Source organism: Oreochromis niloticus, linkage group LG10, assembly GCF_001858045.2.
Source record: "Oreochromis niloticus isolate F11D_XX linkage group LG10, O_niloticus_UMD_NMBU, whole genome shotgun sequence".
NCBI lineage: Eukaryota > Metazoa > Chordata > Actinopteri > Cichliformes > Cichlidae > Oreochromis > Oreochromis niloticus.
This window is the reverse complement of record NC_031975.2, coordinates 27,679,769-27,696,841: the sequence shown is the minus strand read 5'-3', so window position 1 is coordinate 27,696,841 and position 17,073 is coordinate 27,679,769. Positions and strand designations below refer to the sequence as shown.

General features: G+C 42.0%; 1 protein-coding gene across 4 annotated transcripts in view; it reads left to right on the top strand.

Moving 5' to 3' along the window:
* The window catches only part of gtf2ird1 (GTF2I repeat domain containing 1), a 42,279-nt gene extending 26,881 nt beyond the window's left edge, over positions 1 to 15,398 (top strand). For 2 of the 4 annotated variants that reach the window (XM_005458239.4, XM_019363782.2), the window contains exons 15-27: positions 4,320 to 4,373; positions 4,810 to 4,890; positions 6,536 to 6,719; positions 6,843 to 6,904; positions 7,236 to 7,307; positions 7,435 to 7,702; positions 7,927 to 7,955; positions 8,057 to 8,104; positions 8,195 to 8,272; positions 11,132 to 11,324; positions 11,757 to 11,794; positions 11,889 to 11,998; positions 14,431 to 15,398. In XM_005458239.4, the coding sequence (XP_005458296.1) occupies positions 4,320 to 4,373; positions 4,810 to 4,890; positions 6,536 to 6,719; positions 6,843 to 6,904; positions 7,236 to 7,307; positions 7,435 to 7,702; positions 7,927 to 7,955; positions 8,057 to 8,104; positions 8,195 to 8,272; positions 11,132 to 11,324; positions 11,757 to 11,794; positions 11,889 to 11,998; positions 14,431 to 14,499 (1,286 nt within the window). In that variant the 3' untranslated portion in view covers positions 14,500 to 15,398. The remainder of the gene's footprint in view (positions 1 to 4,319; positions 4,374 to 4,809; positions 4,891 to 6,535; positions 6,720 to 6,842; positions 6,905 to 7,235; positions 7,308 to 7,434; positions 7,703 to 7,926; positions 7,956 to 8,056; positions 8,105 to 8,194; positions 8,273 to 11,131; positions 11,325 to 11,756; positions 11,795 to 11,888; positions 11,999 to 14,430) is intronic. The other 2 variants (XM_005458241.4, XM_005458240.4) reach the window with 2 other exon arrangements.
* The last annotated feature ends 1,675 nt before the right edge of the window (positions 15,399 to 17,073 follow it).

Sequence of the window (17,073 nt, the reverse complement as noted above, 5' to 3'; positions counted from 1 at the left end):
TCGAGCGTGGTCGGAGTCCAACCAAAGTGTGGGGGGAGGTTTTTTGTTTTGTTTTAATTTGGGTTTTTTTTGTCTTTTTAAATATTTGCAACTGATGACCACAACCAGCCACCATCAGTCAGGGGACAGTAAAAAACAGGAGGAAAAGTTTGTTGTGAAAGAACAGACATCAGACCATCCTAAGGCCGTGTATGGCACATAACTCAGGACGCCTTACAGCAGTGACTCATAATGCTACAGCTAGTTCATTTTCATAGACCTTTTTCTGGACTAAAGATTCTCTTTTAATCGTCTTGGTAGCCTCTGCTTGATTTACATTTGTGTCACTGCAGCCAGAGCTGACGCTGAGTGGCGTAACAAGCAGCTGCTTTGTACCAAATATCTTCAAAAACAAACCGGGGCTTGTGTTTTACCTTAATTCAGAAGGTAGGCGGTTTTTGAAGTGCTCCCGCTTCACCTGTGAAGCACCGGCTGCACCGGAAACATCGCCTCATAGGTGTGTGTGTCTTACAACACTTCGGCTGGTTGTTAATTTTGTGCCCTTTGCCCTTAAGAGTCCAAACTGAAACGTTTCAGTGATTAGCAGGATGCATGGTGCATATTTGCAGATTTTGAGTTATTTTATCCACTAGTCCTGTTTTAGAGAGACCAAACTTTTCCTCAAAGGTCCTGTTGAGACTCCTAAATCCTCCCCCCCATATAGAACTCGTTCTCTCCCTTAAACCTTAGGTTAATAGAGTAAGGTCACCAAGAACATCTGAGTAGACACAACTCTCTCTCAACTGCACCAGCCTCATTTACCAGGTGCTTCTATAGTGTGCCGGGTTCATTCAGATTGCAGACAAATGCATGCAGATATATGTCTGAGGTTTCTGACTGCCCCGCTGTGATGGAGGTGAAGGACATTTAATTGTGCAGCTGGCAGCACTTAAAGATTAGACTGAGAAATAAAATACCGGCATCATTTCTTTGCTTTAACAGTTTTCTCTGTTTCTGGGCAATCCACTTCACTTTCACCAGTTTTCATTCAAGCTTTTCATTCAATCTTGTTAAAAGTGCAAGATTTCAAAATATGATTTCCAATCTCCTGTGATTCACACATTCTGTAGTAGGATGGAAGCAGAAATCTCTGCCTCTACATTTTCGTGAATGGACACTTTAAAGTTTAGCACTCCATTCTTTCTCTGCAAAATTCCTGCACTATCAATTACATTGTCCAAATGTCAAGTGCAACTTTCTTATATATAAATTAACATATAAATGAGGCCCTTTTTGAACATCTGAAAGAGGTGCTGTTACAATGCCACAGAGAGTCTGCTCAGAGTGATCTTGGCATTTAGCATTCAGTGTTTTTAGGAGGCATTTTGTTTTCTTTTATTGATTTCATTGTGCTTTGTTTAAGTTTTCTTTTCTTTCACAAATGACCTCTAAAGGAAAGACAATGAAGGTAAGTGCACTCAGTCACATTTAATATTATTTGCACCTCAGTCATTTGTCAAAGTATTTCAATGACATCAATTTGCATTAATTTTCAAGGTAAAATAGGTCTGATCAAGACAATAATCCCTTCTGCATGAATTACATATTCGTATTGGACATATGAGGATACCCAGTTCACTTTCCTGTAAATACAAATCACATCCTTTTTTAAAAAGTCCTGTTTGTCCTTCAATCTAGTCGAAGGTTTGACTTGATTCATCTTCACAAAACTACAGTTCCACTCTCAAGTACTCCTGTGTCATAATAATTGTCCATTGGCTTCTTCAGCACAGATTAAATTACATATTATATCTTTGTTTTGACAGTGTGTTTTTTTCAATTTTATATTATTGTTCCCATTTTTAACTCAACAGGCTGGATTTTGATGCGTTTTGAATTTTTTATGTTGTGTTGGGCAAAGGGAGCTCTCACCACAGCCTGTTGTGAGTCTGTTGTGGTTGCATCATCTTCCTTTTACAGCTTACACAGATCCTCCGTCATGTGATGATGGAATAGCTACACAAGCTAGATGTATCTTTCAAATAGTGTTGTTTTAAGTTGTCTTAAAACATGCTCAAAGTAATGAGAGAATCATGGCTGTTACTAAGTGATGAAAACTATAGTGTTCAGTTCTTGCAATGTATTACAGCAGGATCAAAAAGTATGGCTTAAAACGTTGCAATGGTCCAGTAGTACGCGAGCATGTAATAATCACATGGATATTCAGTAGATTTAGCAGAAAGACTCATAAGCCCACGTTAAACAGACATCCTGGTGGCTACTCTGCAGCCATCTTTATGATGCATCCATCTATACGATTACATCGTTGGAAATACTCAATCGTACATGGTTGGAGAGAAATTCAGTTCAATTCAGTTTTATTTATATAGCACCAAATCACGACAACAGTTGCCTCAATGCGCTTTTATATTGTAATGTAGAGATCCTCCAATAATACCGAGAAAACCCCAAATGTCTGACAACCCCCTACGAGCAAGCACTTTGGCGACAGTGGGAAGGAAAAACTCCCTTTTAACAGGAAGAAACCTCCAGCAGAACCAGGCTCAGGGAGGGGCGGGGCCATCTGCTGCGACCGGTTGGGGAGAGAGAAGGAAGACAGGATGAAGGACATGCTGTGGAAGAGAGGCAGAGATTAATAACAAGTATCATTCAATGCAGAGAGGTCTATTAACACAGAGTGAGTGAGAAAGGTGACAAGAACTGAATGTGCGCGTCTTTGGACTGTAAGTAGACACCCATGGCAACAACTCCACACAAAAGCGCCTACAGTTATCCAGGATCCTTTTTCTGTGAGGCAACAGTGCTGACCTCTGCGCTCCACTGTTATTGACTTGCTGAATGCTGGAAACATTCATCACCTTGGGCCACATTGCCAGTGATAAGTCTGCCTCGTTCCCAGCCGGTGTTGGACTCGCCCAGGGCTGCCCTTTGTCTCCATTTCTAGGCGGAGCCAAGTGGCAGAAGGCTTCCACTTTGGTGGCCTCAGAATCTTTTTTCTGCTCTTTGCAGATGATGTGCTTCTGTTGGCTTGTTCAGGTTGTGGCCTCCAGTTCACACTGAAGTAGTTCGCAGCCAAATATGAAGCTGTGGAAATGAGAATTGGCACCCCGGGGAGGAGTGCTGGATCAGGGTTTGCCCCAAGTGGAGGAGTTTAAGGATCTCAGGGCCTTGTTCACGAGGGAGGGGAGCAGGAGACTGACAAGCAGATTGAGGTCACGGCTGCTGTGTTGCGGATGCTGCACCGATCCATCGTGGTGAAGAGAGCTGTGCGTAACAGTGAAGCTGTCAATTTGCCGATCTATCTACATCCCTACCCTCACCTATGGTCACGAGCTTTGGGTAGTGACTGAAAGAATGAGATCGTGGATATGAGCAGTACAAATGAGCTTTCTCTGAGGGGTTGCTGTCCTCTCACTTAGTCAATCAAGAAAGTAGAGCCACTATTCCTGCACATCAAAAGAAGCCATTGAGCATCTAACAAGGATGCCTTGGACGCTTCCTGGGCGAGGTGTCCCACCATATGTTCCACTGGGAGGGGGCCATGGGGTAGACCCAGGGCATGTTGGAAAGAGTATATCTTTCCATCTGATAAGCTAAAGGAGGTGGAGTACGGAGCTGTGGGCTTCTCTGTTTAGGCTGCCCCCCCCCCCGACCCAACCCCGGATAAACGGAAACAAATGGATAGATGGGGAAAAAAAAGATTTTATAAACCAGTTTCTTCCTCCTGTTGTTGATCAGAGATTTGAAAGTCCTGCCCTGCAGACTCCACACATAACACATCACGAACAAAAAATCACATTTCCACCTCTGCTTCTGGGCTAATGGCAAAACAACACCCCCACCGCCCATTCTCGTGTTTGTATGTTTAACACTGAGCGGCGATGTTGAATAACGGCCTTGGACAGGCGGTATGATATGTGTTCTTGGCGGCAGTTTGCCTGGAATCATTAATTAAAGAACATTCAGCGTTGCCCTACTGTAACAGTAATATTCCACTGACAGAAAATGGACAATAACATTGAATTATCACAGTCTCATATGTTGCACCTGTTGTTTTGTCCATCCCCTGTGTGTACTGAGGGTAGACATGAGGTGTCAGATAAAGAGTTTAGCCTTCACAGATGTAATCATTGCTGCACAATGATGTTAGGCATGCCTCAAGTCAGAATAGGACCAGCGCTTGTCTCTGATGCAGTAAAGCAACAATGTGACGACTCAAGAGATTGATTGACACAAATAACATCTTTGGATAAACTGTCATAGAAATGTTTTACAGTAGCCGTGCGCCACTGTTCTCATGTTTTTCTCGCATCTTGCAGCTGAAGCTCTGTCACCCACTGCTGCCCCGCAGAGCATAAGAAGATCTTCTGAAGGTAGGGTGGACTGACTCATTCAGGATGTTTTTCTGCACACAGTGCATTTGGCCCACACTCTCGCTGTGTGATTGTCTGTAACCTTGCCAAAGAGGCAGATTAGAATTAAATAAAACTCTAACCCAGCGTCCTCACCTTTGGAAATATTTCATGTTTTGCTGTTTAGTCTCATTTTTGCACCTTCGCCACTCTGCCTCCCTACATCCATCTGCATTTAATGTATCACACTCTGCATTGACCCGGTAATGACACAGTCAGTTTGTCATTACCGGGTCAGCGCAGGGCAGGTAGAATTTATCAAATTGAAGTTGGCAAGTGGAGATGTAGTAATGTTCACAGGTGGGAAGCTGCCTAACCCCGTCGACCCTGTGTAATAATTCTCTTTCGGCGCTCTTGGCGCAAAGCTGTTCGTTTTTCATTTGCTTGGCTCTTTCAGCAGGGAGCCTGGTGGAGGACATCGGTGAAATGATTCTTCAGCTGCGGAGACAAGTGGAGAGCCTCTTCAGCATTAAGTATGGTAAGCTACCTGTAGCGGGGGAGCTTTTATCCTCATCCGCAGCGGGGGCAGGAAGTTATGCCAGGGCTATAAATTTTGCAGGAAGACTTTGATCTCTCCTTAACCAGTGTACAGCAATTTAAAATCTAAGCTTTTAAAATCTATCTGAATATTAATATTGGAACATTTAAGGTTTTCAATAATTCAGCACATCAGAATGAATCTGTTAAGTGTGGGGCAAAGGATGGAGCATGAAAAGGAAGAATCTCATTTTCACATCAGAGGAGTTAAAGCATAAAGACACAAAGCATTAGTCGCCTTTTAGAAGGCGGCATGTCACAGCACGCCAGCGACTCTCTGAACATAGACATGCATGCGCTAAGAGTGAGTGTGGGTATTTGTTCGTATGGGGAATTTTAACACGGCAATGCTCAAAGTTATTAACGAGTTCTTCTTATTCCCTTTAAATACAAAGAAAAGTTTCAGTTCTTAGTTTAAAAAGGTTTTAGTTCAGCCGGCTGAGGGACTGATGAGCTCATGACAGATGAGGCGAGGCATCCACCTGTCCATCCACACATTACAATAACCTGTGAGCTGGATGAGCTTTCTACGTCACGTTCTGGTTAATGTGTCTGGAAAAGCAACGTGAGCATGAGACTGAAAACGAGCTAAAAATCGGCTTGTTTTTGTTATTTTTTTATTTTAGTTTTTGAACCTATCGACTGTTTTATAATAGATTTCCTTGAGTTTAGAAATATGGATGGTGCTATCGCAACATTTGTCTCATCGTGGGTGTAGCCATGTGACCGTGTAGCTTTTTAGTTTGCCGGTGTGACAAACGAGGGTCGGATCTGACCGAGTGACAGGGGGACAGTGGAGGGGACGGTGCAGATGCCCCCCGAAGCTTATCCTGCTTTGCCCGTGTTGACTTTGAATTATGGGGGCCATCATTTACAAAATAAATGTCACTGTCATGGCTTTTTGTGTTGACTCTTTTGGACTTCGATCAGAAGCTTTTAAATAAAACTTGCTTTCTGTTTTGTTTTTTTAATTTTTAACCCATATTGTAGCAGTCATGTTGTATTCAGTAAGGCCTGGAACTAGAGAACAAAACCATAAACTTTCATCTTTCCATCTTTCATATGTCTGTGTTACTCTAAGAACAGAGTAGCACGAAAATTTCACTCACTCAAAAATGCACAAACATTTGGAGTCTTTGTTAGTGTAATTAATCTGCACAGCTTGCTATAATATTTGTGTGATAACTGCGTTAAACTCTACAAATGGAAGAGGTCCAGTTCAGCGACTCCTCGCAGCTATAGCCGCCTGTATCACCCACTTAAGCCTCAGTAAGGGTACTTGTGTAAAAGGTGACCCTCTCTCTGTAGCTGTTAGAAGGCGTAAACTAGCCACAGAGATCAAAACTGTCGAGCCAGGCAGAGATGGCCATTTGAGATGCACCTCGACACTTTCATGTTGGCTCCTTTATTGCTGCTTGGTTAAAACTGTCACACAAATCTGTCTAACTTTCCCTGTTTGGTGTTTTTGCAATTTTCCCCAGATTTCAGAAGACAGACGGAAAGAAATGAGATGAATTGGAATAAGAAGACTTGAATGAAATAGATCAATAAGCTTTGTGCTTGTTTTTCCTTATCATCTTCTTCAGCTGAAGCCTTGGGCCTTCCTGAACCAACCAAGGTGCCGTACTCCAAATTCCAGATGTACCCCGAGGATCTGTATGTAACCGGGCTGCCAGAGGGAATCTCTCTCCGAAGACCCAACTGTTTCGGAGCAGCCAAACTACGAAAGATCCTGGCTGCCAGCAGTCAGATCCAGTTTGTTATCAAAAGGTGACAAATAATTATATATAGAAAGTCATCTGGAGAGTATAGCGGTGCATAGAAGTGTGTGTGTTATTTCAGTTTTCGCTCTCTGATTTGTAAATATTGTCACAATCTTTTGCTCATCTCTAGACCCGAGCTCTTAACCGAGCAGGTAAAACAAGAGATGCCTTCCATCCCTATCTGTGATTCAGGTTTGTCTCTTTTTATACTTACTTTCTCATCAGCAGCATCTTTAATCCAAACCACCACAGTCTCATTTTTTTCTGCTCTGATCACACACATATGCAGCGTTAAATTTTGATATGTTTGTATAGTCCTCTGCAATACACGGTTGAAGTTTTAAGGTCAAATCCAGTTCACAGGCTATTTTTAAAACGGCTCCTTTGAAGAAAAACAGAAAGTCCTTGCAGGGATTTTTCTGCAGCTGCCTCCTCTTTATTTGTGACAAAGCTCCTAATGTTTGCTTCATTCAGTAAGTCTTAAGATGACAAAAGTTTAACCTTTAAATGTTTTTCTCCAAAGAGCTGGATGCCAAGGATACAGCACCAGTAACGGAGGACACTGCGGCTGTATCCAAGAGACCTGGATTCTCAGGTACGGTCGAGCTGCATCGGTCATCTTAGATTTGCCGTTAACCGTTTAAACACGAATCGCCTCTGCTCGCTGACATTGAAAGCCAGACGACATATATTTTAAAGCGTCTTCGGCCTCTCGTCAACAGAGTGCTTGGAGTCCAAGCTGTCCAGAATCGACCTGGCCAACACGCTGCGAGAGCAGGTCCAAGATCTCTTCAACAGGAAGTATGGGGAGGCACTGGGCATCAAGTACCCCGTCCAAGTGCCTTACAAAAGGATCAAGAACAACCCGGACTCGGTCATCATCGAGGGCCTTCCCCCCGGCATCCCCTTCAGGAAGCCCTGCACCTTCGGCTCCCAGAACCTGGAGAGGATCCTGGCGGTCGCTGACAAAATCAGCTTCACCATCACCAGGTGAGAAATGCTGATGATGCACTTTCCCAGTATATTCATCTGTGGTGCTAAACTAAAAATAACACGCTACAAAATACACAAATTCAAATGTTTTCATCAAATATGATCCATATCTGTCTATCGGTCTTCCTTCCTGTAGTTAATGGCTTGGATATTTATTACTGTCTTTAAATATATGTTGGTTAATTCTGTTCATTGTGCTTGTTTCATTGTGTTGCATGCAGACCATTTCAAGGACTTATTCCAAAACCAGGTATGAGCACACTGTGCTTTGCTTTCATAACATCTGATTTATTACGCAGCAAGCAAACAACATTTGATGTTATTAAACATATTTTTCGTTAACTTCATCAGCACCTCGACGAGTCACTTTACTAAAGAAGGCCTACGCTTCAATAAATGGTGAGGAGAAAATGCTTTGATAGCATCCATTATAAATGCTGCTGCTTTTGTTTTGAATGCTGTCTGTGACCGATTCTCTCCTCCTGACAGATGATGACGACATTAACCGCATGGGGGAGAAAGTAGTCCTTCGAGAGCAAGTCAAGGAACTCTTCAACAAGAAATACGGTAAATAGATCCGCAGCGTGGAGCTGTTGTTATCTGTACAAGACAGATAACCTTTTTACCATGAACCAGTTTTATCTGCATGATGGGTCCAAGTCGTGGGCGTGTTCAGTTTAATTCTCACAACACAGGAGAAAAACAACACGTCCCTTATTGCTCAGGGCGAACCTCCTACAGTGGTATGCAAAAGTTTGGGCACCCCTGATAATTTTCATGATTTTTCTTCATAAATCATTGGTTGTTTGGATCAGCAATTTCATTTAAATATATCATATAGCAGACGAACACAATGATATTTGAGAAGTGAAATGAAGTTTAAAGGATTTACAGAAAGTGTGTAATAGTTACTTAAAATAAATCAGGCAGGTGCATAAATTTGGGCACCCCAACAGAAAAATTACATCAATATTTAGTAGATCCTCCTTTTGCAGAAATAACAGCCTCTAAACGTTTCCTATAGCTTCCAATGAGAGTTTGGATTCTGGTTGAAGGTATTTTGGACCACTCTTCCTTACAAAACATCTCCAGGTCAGTCAGGTTTGATAGTTTCCGAGCATGGATAGCCCGCTTTAAGTCACACCACAGATTTTCAATAATATTCAGGTCTGGGGAGTGAGATGGCCATTCCAGAACATTGTACTTGTTTCTCTGCATGAATGCCTTAGTAGATTTTAAGCAGTGTTTAGGGCCGTTGTCTTGTTGAAGTATCCAGCCCTGGCGCAGCTTCAACTTTGTGACTGATTCTTGAACATTGTTCTCAAGAATCTGCTGATACTGAGTGGAATCCATGCGACCCTCAACTTTAACAAGATTCCCAGTACCTGCACTGGCCACACAGCCCCACAGCATGATGGAACCGCCACCACATTTTACTGTGGGTAGCAGGTGTTTTTCTTGGGATGCTGTGTTCTGTTTCCACCATGCACACCGCCTCTTGTTATGTCCAAATAACTCAATTTTAGTTTCATCAGTCCACAGCACCTTATTCCAAAATGAAGCTGGCTTGTCCAAATGTGCTTTAGCATACCTCAAGAGACACTGTGGCATGTGCGCAGAAAGGGCTTCTTCTGCATCACTCTCCCATACAGCATCTCCTTGTGCAAAGTGCGCTGAATATTTGAACGATGCACAGTGACACCATCTGCAGCAAGTTGATGTTGTAGGTCTTTGGAGCTGGTCTGTGGGTTGACTGTGACAATTGTCACCATCCTTCGTCTCTGCTTATCTAAGATTTTCCTTGACCTGCCACTTTGGGCCTTAAACAGAACTGTGCCTGTGGTCTTTAATTTCCTCACTGTGTTCCTAACTGTGGAAACTGACAGCTGAAATATCTGAGATAGCTTTTTGTATCCTTCCCCTAAACCATGATGTTGAACAATCTTTGTTTTTAGGACATTTCAGAGTTGTTTTGAGGCTCCCATGTTGCCACTCTTCAGAGAAGATGCAAAGAGGAAAAGAACTTGCAGTTGGCTACCTTAAATACCCTTTCTCATGATTGGATTCACCTGTGTATGTAGGTCAAGGCTTAGTGAGCTTACCAAACAAATTTTGTGTTCCAATAATTAGTGCTAAATTATTTAAATCAATAAAATGACAAGGGTGCCCAAATTTATGCACCTGCCTAATTTAGTTTAAGTAACTATTACACACTTTCTGTAAATCCTATAAACTTCATTTCACTTCTCAAATATCATTGTGTTCGTCTACTATATGATATATTTAAATGAAATTGCTGATCCAAACAACCAATGATTTATGAAGAAAAATCATGAAAATTATCAGGGGTGCCCAAACTTTTGCATACCACTGTAAGTAAGATGTGTGCCTGGAAATGGTGAGAATGGGTCATTTTAAATCCAGAATTTTCGTCCTCCTTTTTGAATTAGGGGCAAGTCTTATAAATGCATGCCTCAAATTTCACTCATGAAACGTGGCTGTGAAATTTTGTGGAGCAATTTCAGTACAGCCTTCACACAATTCAGTACAGAAGCCTGAAAGGGAAAAAAACAAAAAAAAAACAAACAAAAAAAAAACGGTGGTTGGCACTAAAATCACATCAGTGCCTTAAAAATACAACATTTTCACATGCATGGGGTCCACGGGTGGAAAGTCTCCACGGTAAACAATGAAAACCTCTTATCAAAGTGGTGTCTATAGAGAGATATAGTGCCAACTGATTAATTTTAGTTTGTGTGGCAAAGAAAAACATCACATGTTGAATTGTTGTGCACCTAACAAATTTCAGCATTTTTACTTCTTATTTATTGAGGACCACAGGAGTAAACAGCTCTGCGATAGGCCCCGGGGCAGATACGTTTTTTCATTTTGGGCCTTTACCACCACACAGTGCTCGAGGAAACACATTACCTCTTGTTCTCAGTCACACAAACACGCAAACAAATTTAAGTTATAAAATATTATCATGTAGCACTAATCAGTAACAGCTGTAGGATCTATCCAGCTTTGAATCAGCACCACGGACAGCAACTGCAGTCAGCGATCATGGGAACAGACAAACTCACATCTTCTTCCTCAGCCAGGCCAGCACACGCTTTGGTTGCTAACATCTTACTGTAATGATCGCAGTGTATGAAGTTCCACCTTTGTTCAGGTCTTAATAAAATATCTCAAAGGGTAATAATGCTGCACCTGCACCTCTGCTTAAGAACATTTAGCTGCTGTTATCAAAATGAACGAAGATCCCTGCATTTCTATGCACATGTTTCATACCTACAGTATGTCAGTTACAGGCATGAGTTTTCTTTATTCATGTGAAAACATGTGCCTGCATGCTTCTTATTTTTCACAGGAAAAGAAAAGCTGTAACACTGATCGTGCTGTTGTTGTTTGTTCTGTGTTTAGGTGAGGCTCTGGGCTTAGATCGCTCCGTCGTGGTCCCGTACAAGCTAATCCGCGGCAGTCCAGAGTCTATAGAAGTTAGTGGCCTTCCAGACGAAATCCCTTTCCGAAACCCAAACACCTACGACATCGTGTGCCTGGAGAAAATCCTTCAAGCCGCAGATAAAATAACATTCAACATCAAGAGCCAGCTACAGTGAGTGCAGCGACACCGGAATGTTCAGCAGCGCTAGCCGTCACCGTACCGTACATTTCAGCAGGAATTTAGGGTTTTGCTTCTCGGCAGTTAAGCTCATTATGGTTTATTTATGCTTTGGATTTAAATCCAGCCTCTAAGATGTCAAAGAATAAATCTTCCTCAGCAAATGTAAATAAAATTAAATAGAAAACAACATTTTGACATCCAAGCAGTTAAGCTATGATGAAAGAATGAAGGCAAAGCTTTAAATCGTGCACAATTCAGGGATTTTTTTTTTTCTAGGTATCAAGTAAGTGCAGTCAGAATAGAAGGCTAATTAGAATTCCGGAATGTTTTTTATAGTTACAAAAAAACAGATTGTATCTTTAAAGAAACAAAAAAGCAGCTACATCACCTAAAATGACCCGGCCTTTTCTCTCTCCTGTTCAGACCTTTTGCAGAAATCTGTAGCCAAGCTTGTAACACAGGTAAGTGTTACAAAAACAACCTCCTGTTGATGGAGGTGAAGCTTTCTGTGCTGCGTGTGCCTCCAGAGTAAAAGCCTTTGCTTTGTGCCTTCAGTAGGAACAGACGCCTCCACTAATCGACGGAAACGCAAGAGAGTCCAGGAGAGCAACCAAGTGCCTGCCTCCTCTGACCTGGGAATATCAAGCAATCAGATTCCAGTGATGGTACATTAAATGAAATATATATTTTCTTCACCATATGAAATCATAAGCTAATCGATGAATACTAGGACATCTTTATTCTTCTGTTCTTACTCACACAGGTCCTTAAAGACTCTTAAAAAACCTTAAATACACTTTGATTTCAGAGCTACAGCATGCTGGCCTGCTGTTAGGGCAAAAATATAGTTTATAGAGAAGGCCACCTTTATCTCGAGTTAACTGGAGCTTCGATCAGTCAGAGAAACTCAAGTAAAACAGAATGCGTATCAGCTTAAGTGCAGTGTGTGTGGAGCATTTAGCTGCTGTCAGACAGCAGCCTCTGACACGTAACTGCAGCCATCACCAGTCCCGACAGGTGGCAACGCCTCTCTTCTGTGACAGGTAGGTTTATAGTAGCGGTTTTAGCAAAGTGGAAGGTAAGCGGCGCAGTTATTCAGGACTGACTGAGAAAATGAGCGGTTATATATCGGCCGTGTCACTGACTCTGACGACACGATGTGTTAACGCGCGCCTACAAGGAAGAAAGGAAGGAAGGCAGCTAGCACTGCTAACGTTAGCCACGCTGTATCCAGGGATGTCAGGATGTAAAGTTTCAAACTCAATACTGATAACCAGGAAAACGGGGAAAACTTCAATGATCCATCATAACAGAACAAAATCCTGGCAGCAGGAATCAGGACAGGAGTTTCTCGTTGAACTTCCATGTGGGCTTCATGTATAACTGCGAGAGCTACAGCTCTGCTTGTTTTCTGTGCTTCTGGTGACTTGGCAGCATATTTACCAGCTAGAGTTTGTGAGCTGCCACTGTTTCTGTTTAATGTCTGGTAGATGTTTTAGAAAGCACGGTGGCACGGTGGTTAGCACTGTGGCCGCACAGCAAGAAGGTTCAATTCCACCATCAGGCCGGGGTCTTTCTGTGTGGAGTTTGCATGTTCTCCCCGTGTTTGCGTGGGTTCCCTCCGGGTACTCCGGCTTCCTCCCACAGTCCAAAGACATGCAGCTTGTGGGGATAGGTGTGAATGCGGGAGTGAGTGTGAGTGCGATTGTCTGTCTCTGTGTGTTAGCCCTGTGACAGACTGGCGACCTGTCCAGGGTGTACCCTGCCTCTCGCCCTGAGACAGCTGGGATAGGCTCCAGCGCCCCCCGTGACCCTGAAAAGGATAAGCGGAAGTGAATGAATGGATGTTTTAGAACCAACACACTATTTAGACACAAATAGTTAAACTGATGCTCCCTGTTAATGTCACAGCTCACACATTAACTAGCCATAAGCACAATGGTACAATGATAACTGAACAAATGGATAATGTGGCAACCAGGGAACAGTTAAATGATGTGGTGACTGTTTAATGGTTCAGTGTCATTGTACCAGGAACTTTTACTGACCTCTCAAATCCCTCAAAGACCAGGATGTCGGCGTTTACGATGCTTTGCAAAGGTTGTTTCAGCTTCATTGCCACCACTTGGTTGTCTTGTTTGCATGCAGGCTTATCTGCATCCTCGGCCTTTCCCTGGCATTTTGCTTCATATGCAAAATTTAGCATGCTACGCCAGCTCACAGACTGTTGGTGTGTTCAGCTGCTAGTGAGGGGAGGAGCTGTCAACTGGAGAAGGCAAAGATGGCACTGTTGGTGTTTTTTTTATTGATTTTTTTTGGGGGGGGGGTGTAACCTTATTGTACCCATTAATTTGTATCATTTTTGTTACATCCCACATTTTTCTATAATTTATTCCTCGTAGCTTGTTTATTTTAAACAAATAAAATTATTTAAGGGGATGATGATGTAGAAGTCTCAAAACTCATGGGTCAAATATGATACACTTCGCCTTATTGGGTTAAAGGACATCTAATATCAGATCAGTAAAAGGCTGATGGTCATCTCCCCATAGGGAGGGTGGCAAGTTCATGTGTCAGGTCACGTTTTCTCAATCTTCTTAATGCGATAACTTCAAAACAAGATGACTTAGGATACCATAGGTGTGTCTGCTCGGAGGCTGAGGAGTGGTTGCCAGGGTGTTTCCTGTCTTTTAGACTAGTCCACTAGTTTTCTTCTTCTTTCTCCCTCTGTCGTTTAAAAGACTAGTAAATTACTCTCCAGGAACATCCTTCATCTGTGGTGATACCTCCATACAAATGGGCAGGCCAAGCAAACCAGAGAGCTGGCATAAATTGGATAATTTAGAAAAGAGCCAAAAGATAATGAGTGAGAGAGGCAGGAAACCCCGGTCGCTGATGGAGTCGGGGTTAGATTGCATTTTTGTAAGTTTTAACTTTAGGGGGAAAATAATTGATTAAACGCCTTAAACTGCAGTAGATGACTGTGTGTTCAACTGTAAGTACTGAAATGTAATATTAAAACAGGTTTAGAGGCAAGGTCAGCAACATTTTGCAGTAATGAAATCATTTTCTCCGCCATTATGCTTCTTCCCTGCAGCAGTGGCCCATGTACATGGTGGACTACAGTGGAGTGAACGTGCAGGTTCCCGGAAAAGTCAATTACTGAAGGAGGAACCAGGGCGGCAGCAAAGGGATTCAAGGAGGAGTTTGTCAACACTCGCCACTCTTCCACAGTGCAACACTAACACTTTACCAGAGTGCTACAACCCAACAATCTCTCCAGACTGAATACAGAGAGCTGCAGGTTTGACTCTGAGAATGATGCCCCGAGTGTTGAGGAACAACAGAATGTATGTGCGAAACGTTGCAGGGCAGATGTCGGCTCGACGGGACTGCTATCAGCTGGTCGCAACAGTAATATTGTTGTTTTTTTTACAAACTGCAAATATTACCAACGTCGTGTTATTTGCCCTTGCGTTTTATAAAATGAGTCATGCTGTTGTTTTCCAGCATTTGGTTGCAATGTATTACTGACAGAAAATGTCTTTCATAATGATATGGTTCCATATTATTCAGATATTTGTACTTTTTATTTATTATATTTATTATTAAAATATAACATTATGTGCAGGGATGTAAAATATATTATTCTGTTACACAGCTCTTCGAGGAACTATCACAACACTAACAGATGCTACTAGCACTCAGTAACTACAGGTAACCGCTGAAAACCAGATGAAAATGAAGTGTCTTAATTGGGTGTTGGGGTGACGGCAAGATTTTAGAAATTAAAGGAGACAAAATGGACTCAGAGTCTGCCCCACGGAGCAGGGAAAACCTCTGCTCGCATTGAAAACGAGACACTCGGTAAACAGCCTTTTTTATGTTAGCACTACATTAACAATTTGTAAAATATTGTCATTTTAAGTCAGCCTGAATGTATCATGTAAAGAAAAGAATGGTATGTTATTCTGCGATGACTGTCTCTGGACTAACAATATTTAATATGCTGTACCTTAACGCCAATTAGGCCTTTGAAATAAAATGTGTTGCCTTGCACTTTCATTTTGTAGTACTTTATTTTGGTGTAGGCCGGCGGGGCGGGGGGGGGGGGGGGGGGTCAACTTTTTAAAAATTAAAAGGAGTGTAAAAAACAAGACTGTGGTGAGTTGAGCCCATAATGAGGATTAAATATAATGACAAATAACTAAAAGCTGTTAGTCTAGGCTTAAATGTCAAGGGCAGGAACCTGAATATTGTAACTATTGCTAGCAAGTAAGCAAAATTTGTATTTATATTGTACCTTTCAAGATAAATATCACAAAGTGTTACAGAACAAACCTGCTGGAGCATAAAAACAAAAGGTCAAAAACATGTTTTTTAACAGAATTACAATAATTCAAACGTGACAAAGGCATAAATTATAATTTTCAATTCAGAGTATGACACAGTGGAAGTCAACTTGGCAATGTTTTTAACTGATAAAACCATGAGAGAGCCAGAGATTTAATGTGAGCTTGCAAAGTTCTTGATCGAACATTTAAGAAAAGTGGCAAGGGGACCTAAAATTTCCATTAGGCAAAATCTGTCAGGGCCCAAACGAGGGCTTTTGTTTTTTATTGAGTCGGAGAAGACTGTCTGCTAACTTGTGCTAGGCTTATAATATGTAACTGTAGGCTTGACGCAGATGACATTCAGTTGTCTGAATGTCATCTGCGTAGAAGTGATAAGAAATAAACTTAAAAGTCCTCCAAATGTGCTGAAGAGGGAGCAGAAATAACAGAAACGATAAAGGCCCCAAAACAGAACCCTGTGGCACACCATAGGCAAGAAGTGTATCTGAACTTTGAGGCAGCCACAGAACGGGATTGTTCAGACAGATGAAGAGAACCACTCCAAAGCAGACACTCACCCAGTATCTCAGACCTGACTTCTGCTTTTAGGTTATCAGATTATGCATGATGAGCTACCTTCAGCAGAATAGAGCATTCCCATGCTTCACTTTGCATCAAAATGTTATTGGACACTGTAAAAAGAACTGTTTTAGGGGAATGAGCTCTATGAAAGCCAGGCTGAAATGTTAAGAATGCTGTCTTTGTCTAGAACAGCTGTAAGATGCTTAGCTTAGCGTGCCATGCTTAACATTTCTTTGTTTTACTTGGATGTTTAACACAAGTACAAGCAGCCAGGACTCAGAGTCTGAACAATCAGCAGATGGGTTTTTGGTTTAATGTCGGCTGAAAGCGCAGACACTGGTAGTTAGAGCATTAACACTTCATGACCAGCCACTTTGTCTCGGCCATTGTTACCAAAATAAACATGGTTTCTGCTGTTTCCTTAAGTAATGTTTTACCTGTCATTTTAGGGGACTGTTATTATTATTCATAACATAACTGTGATGAATGCTGGTTGGAGGGGTCCCAGCAGACTCTGGAACTGTCACCGCCTGCAGCAGACTGGCAGCCAGACCAGCGTGTACCCCACCTCTCACCTAAAATCAGCCTCACAGGCAGCAGTGAATCAGCTGAGACAAGAACTGATGGATGGGTGATCTACAGGAGGTCTTTTTGAGTCCAGACTTTACACAAATCTATTGAAACAATTATTCAAATCTGTATGTGCACAATTAAAAATGAAGAAGAAGCTGCTGCTCATCATGACTATTGGCTATTTTCACACAACAAAAAACAAACAAACTGATTTTGAGCCAGTGAATGTTGAAGGAATTTTATTTGTAAAT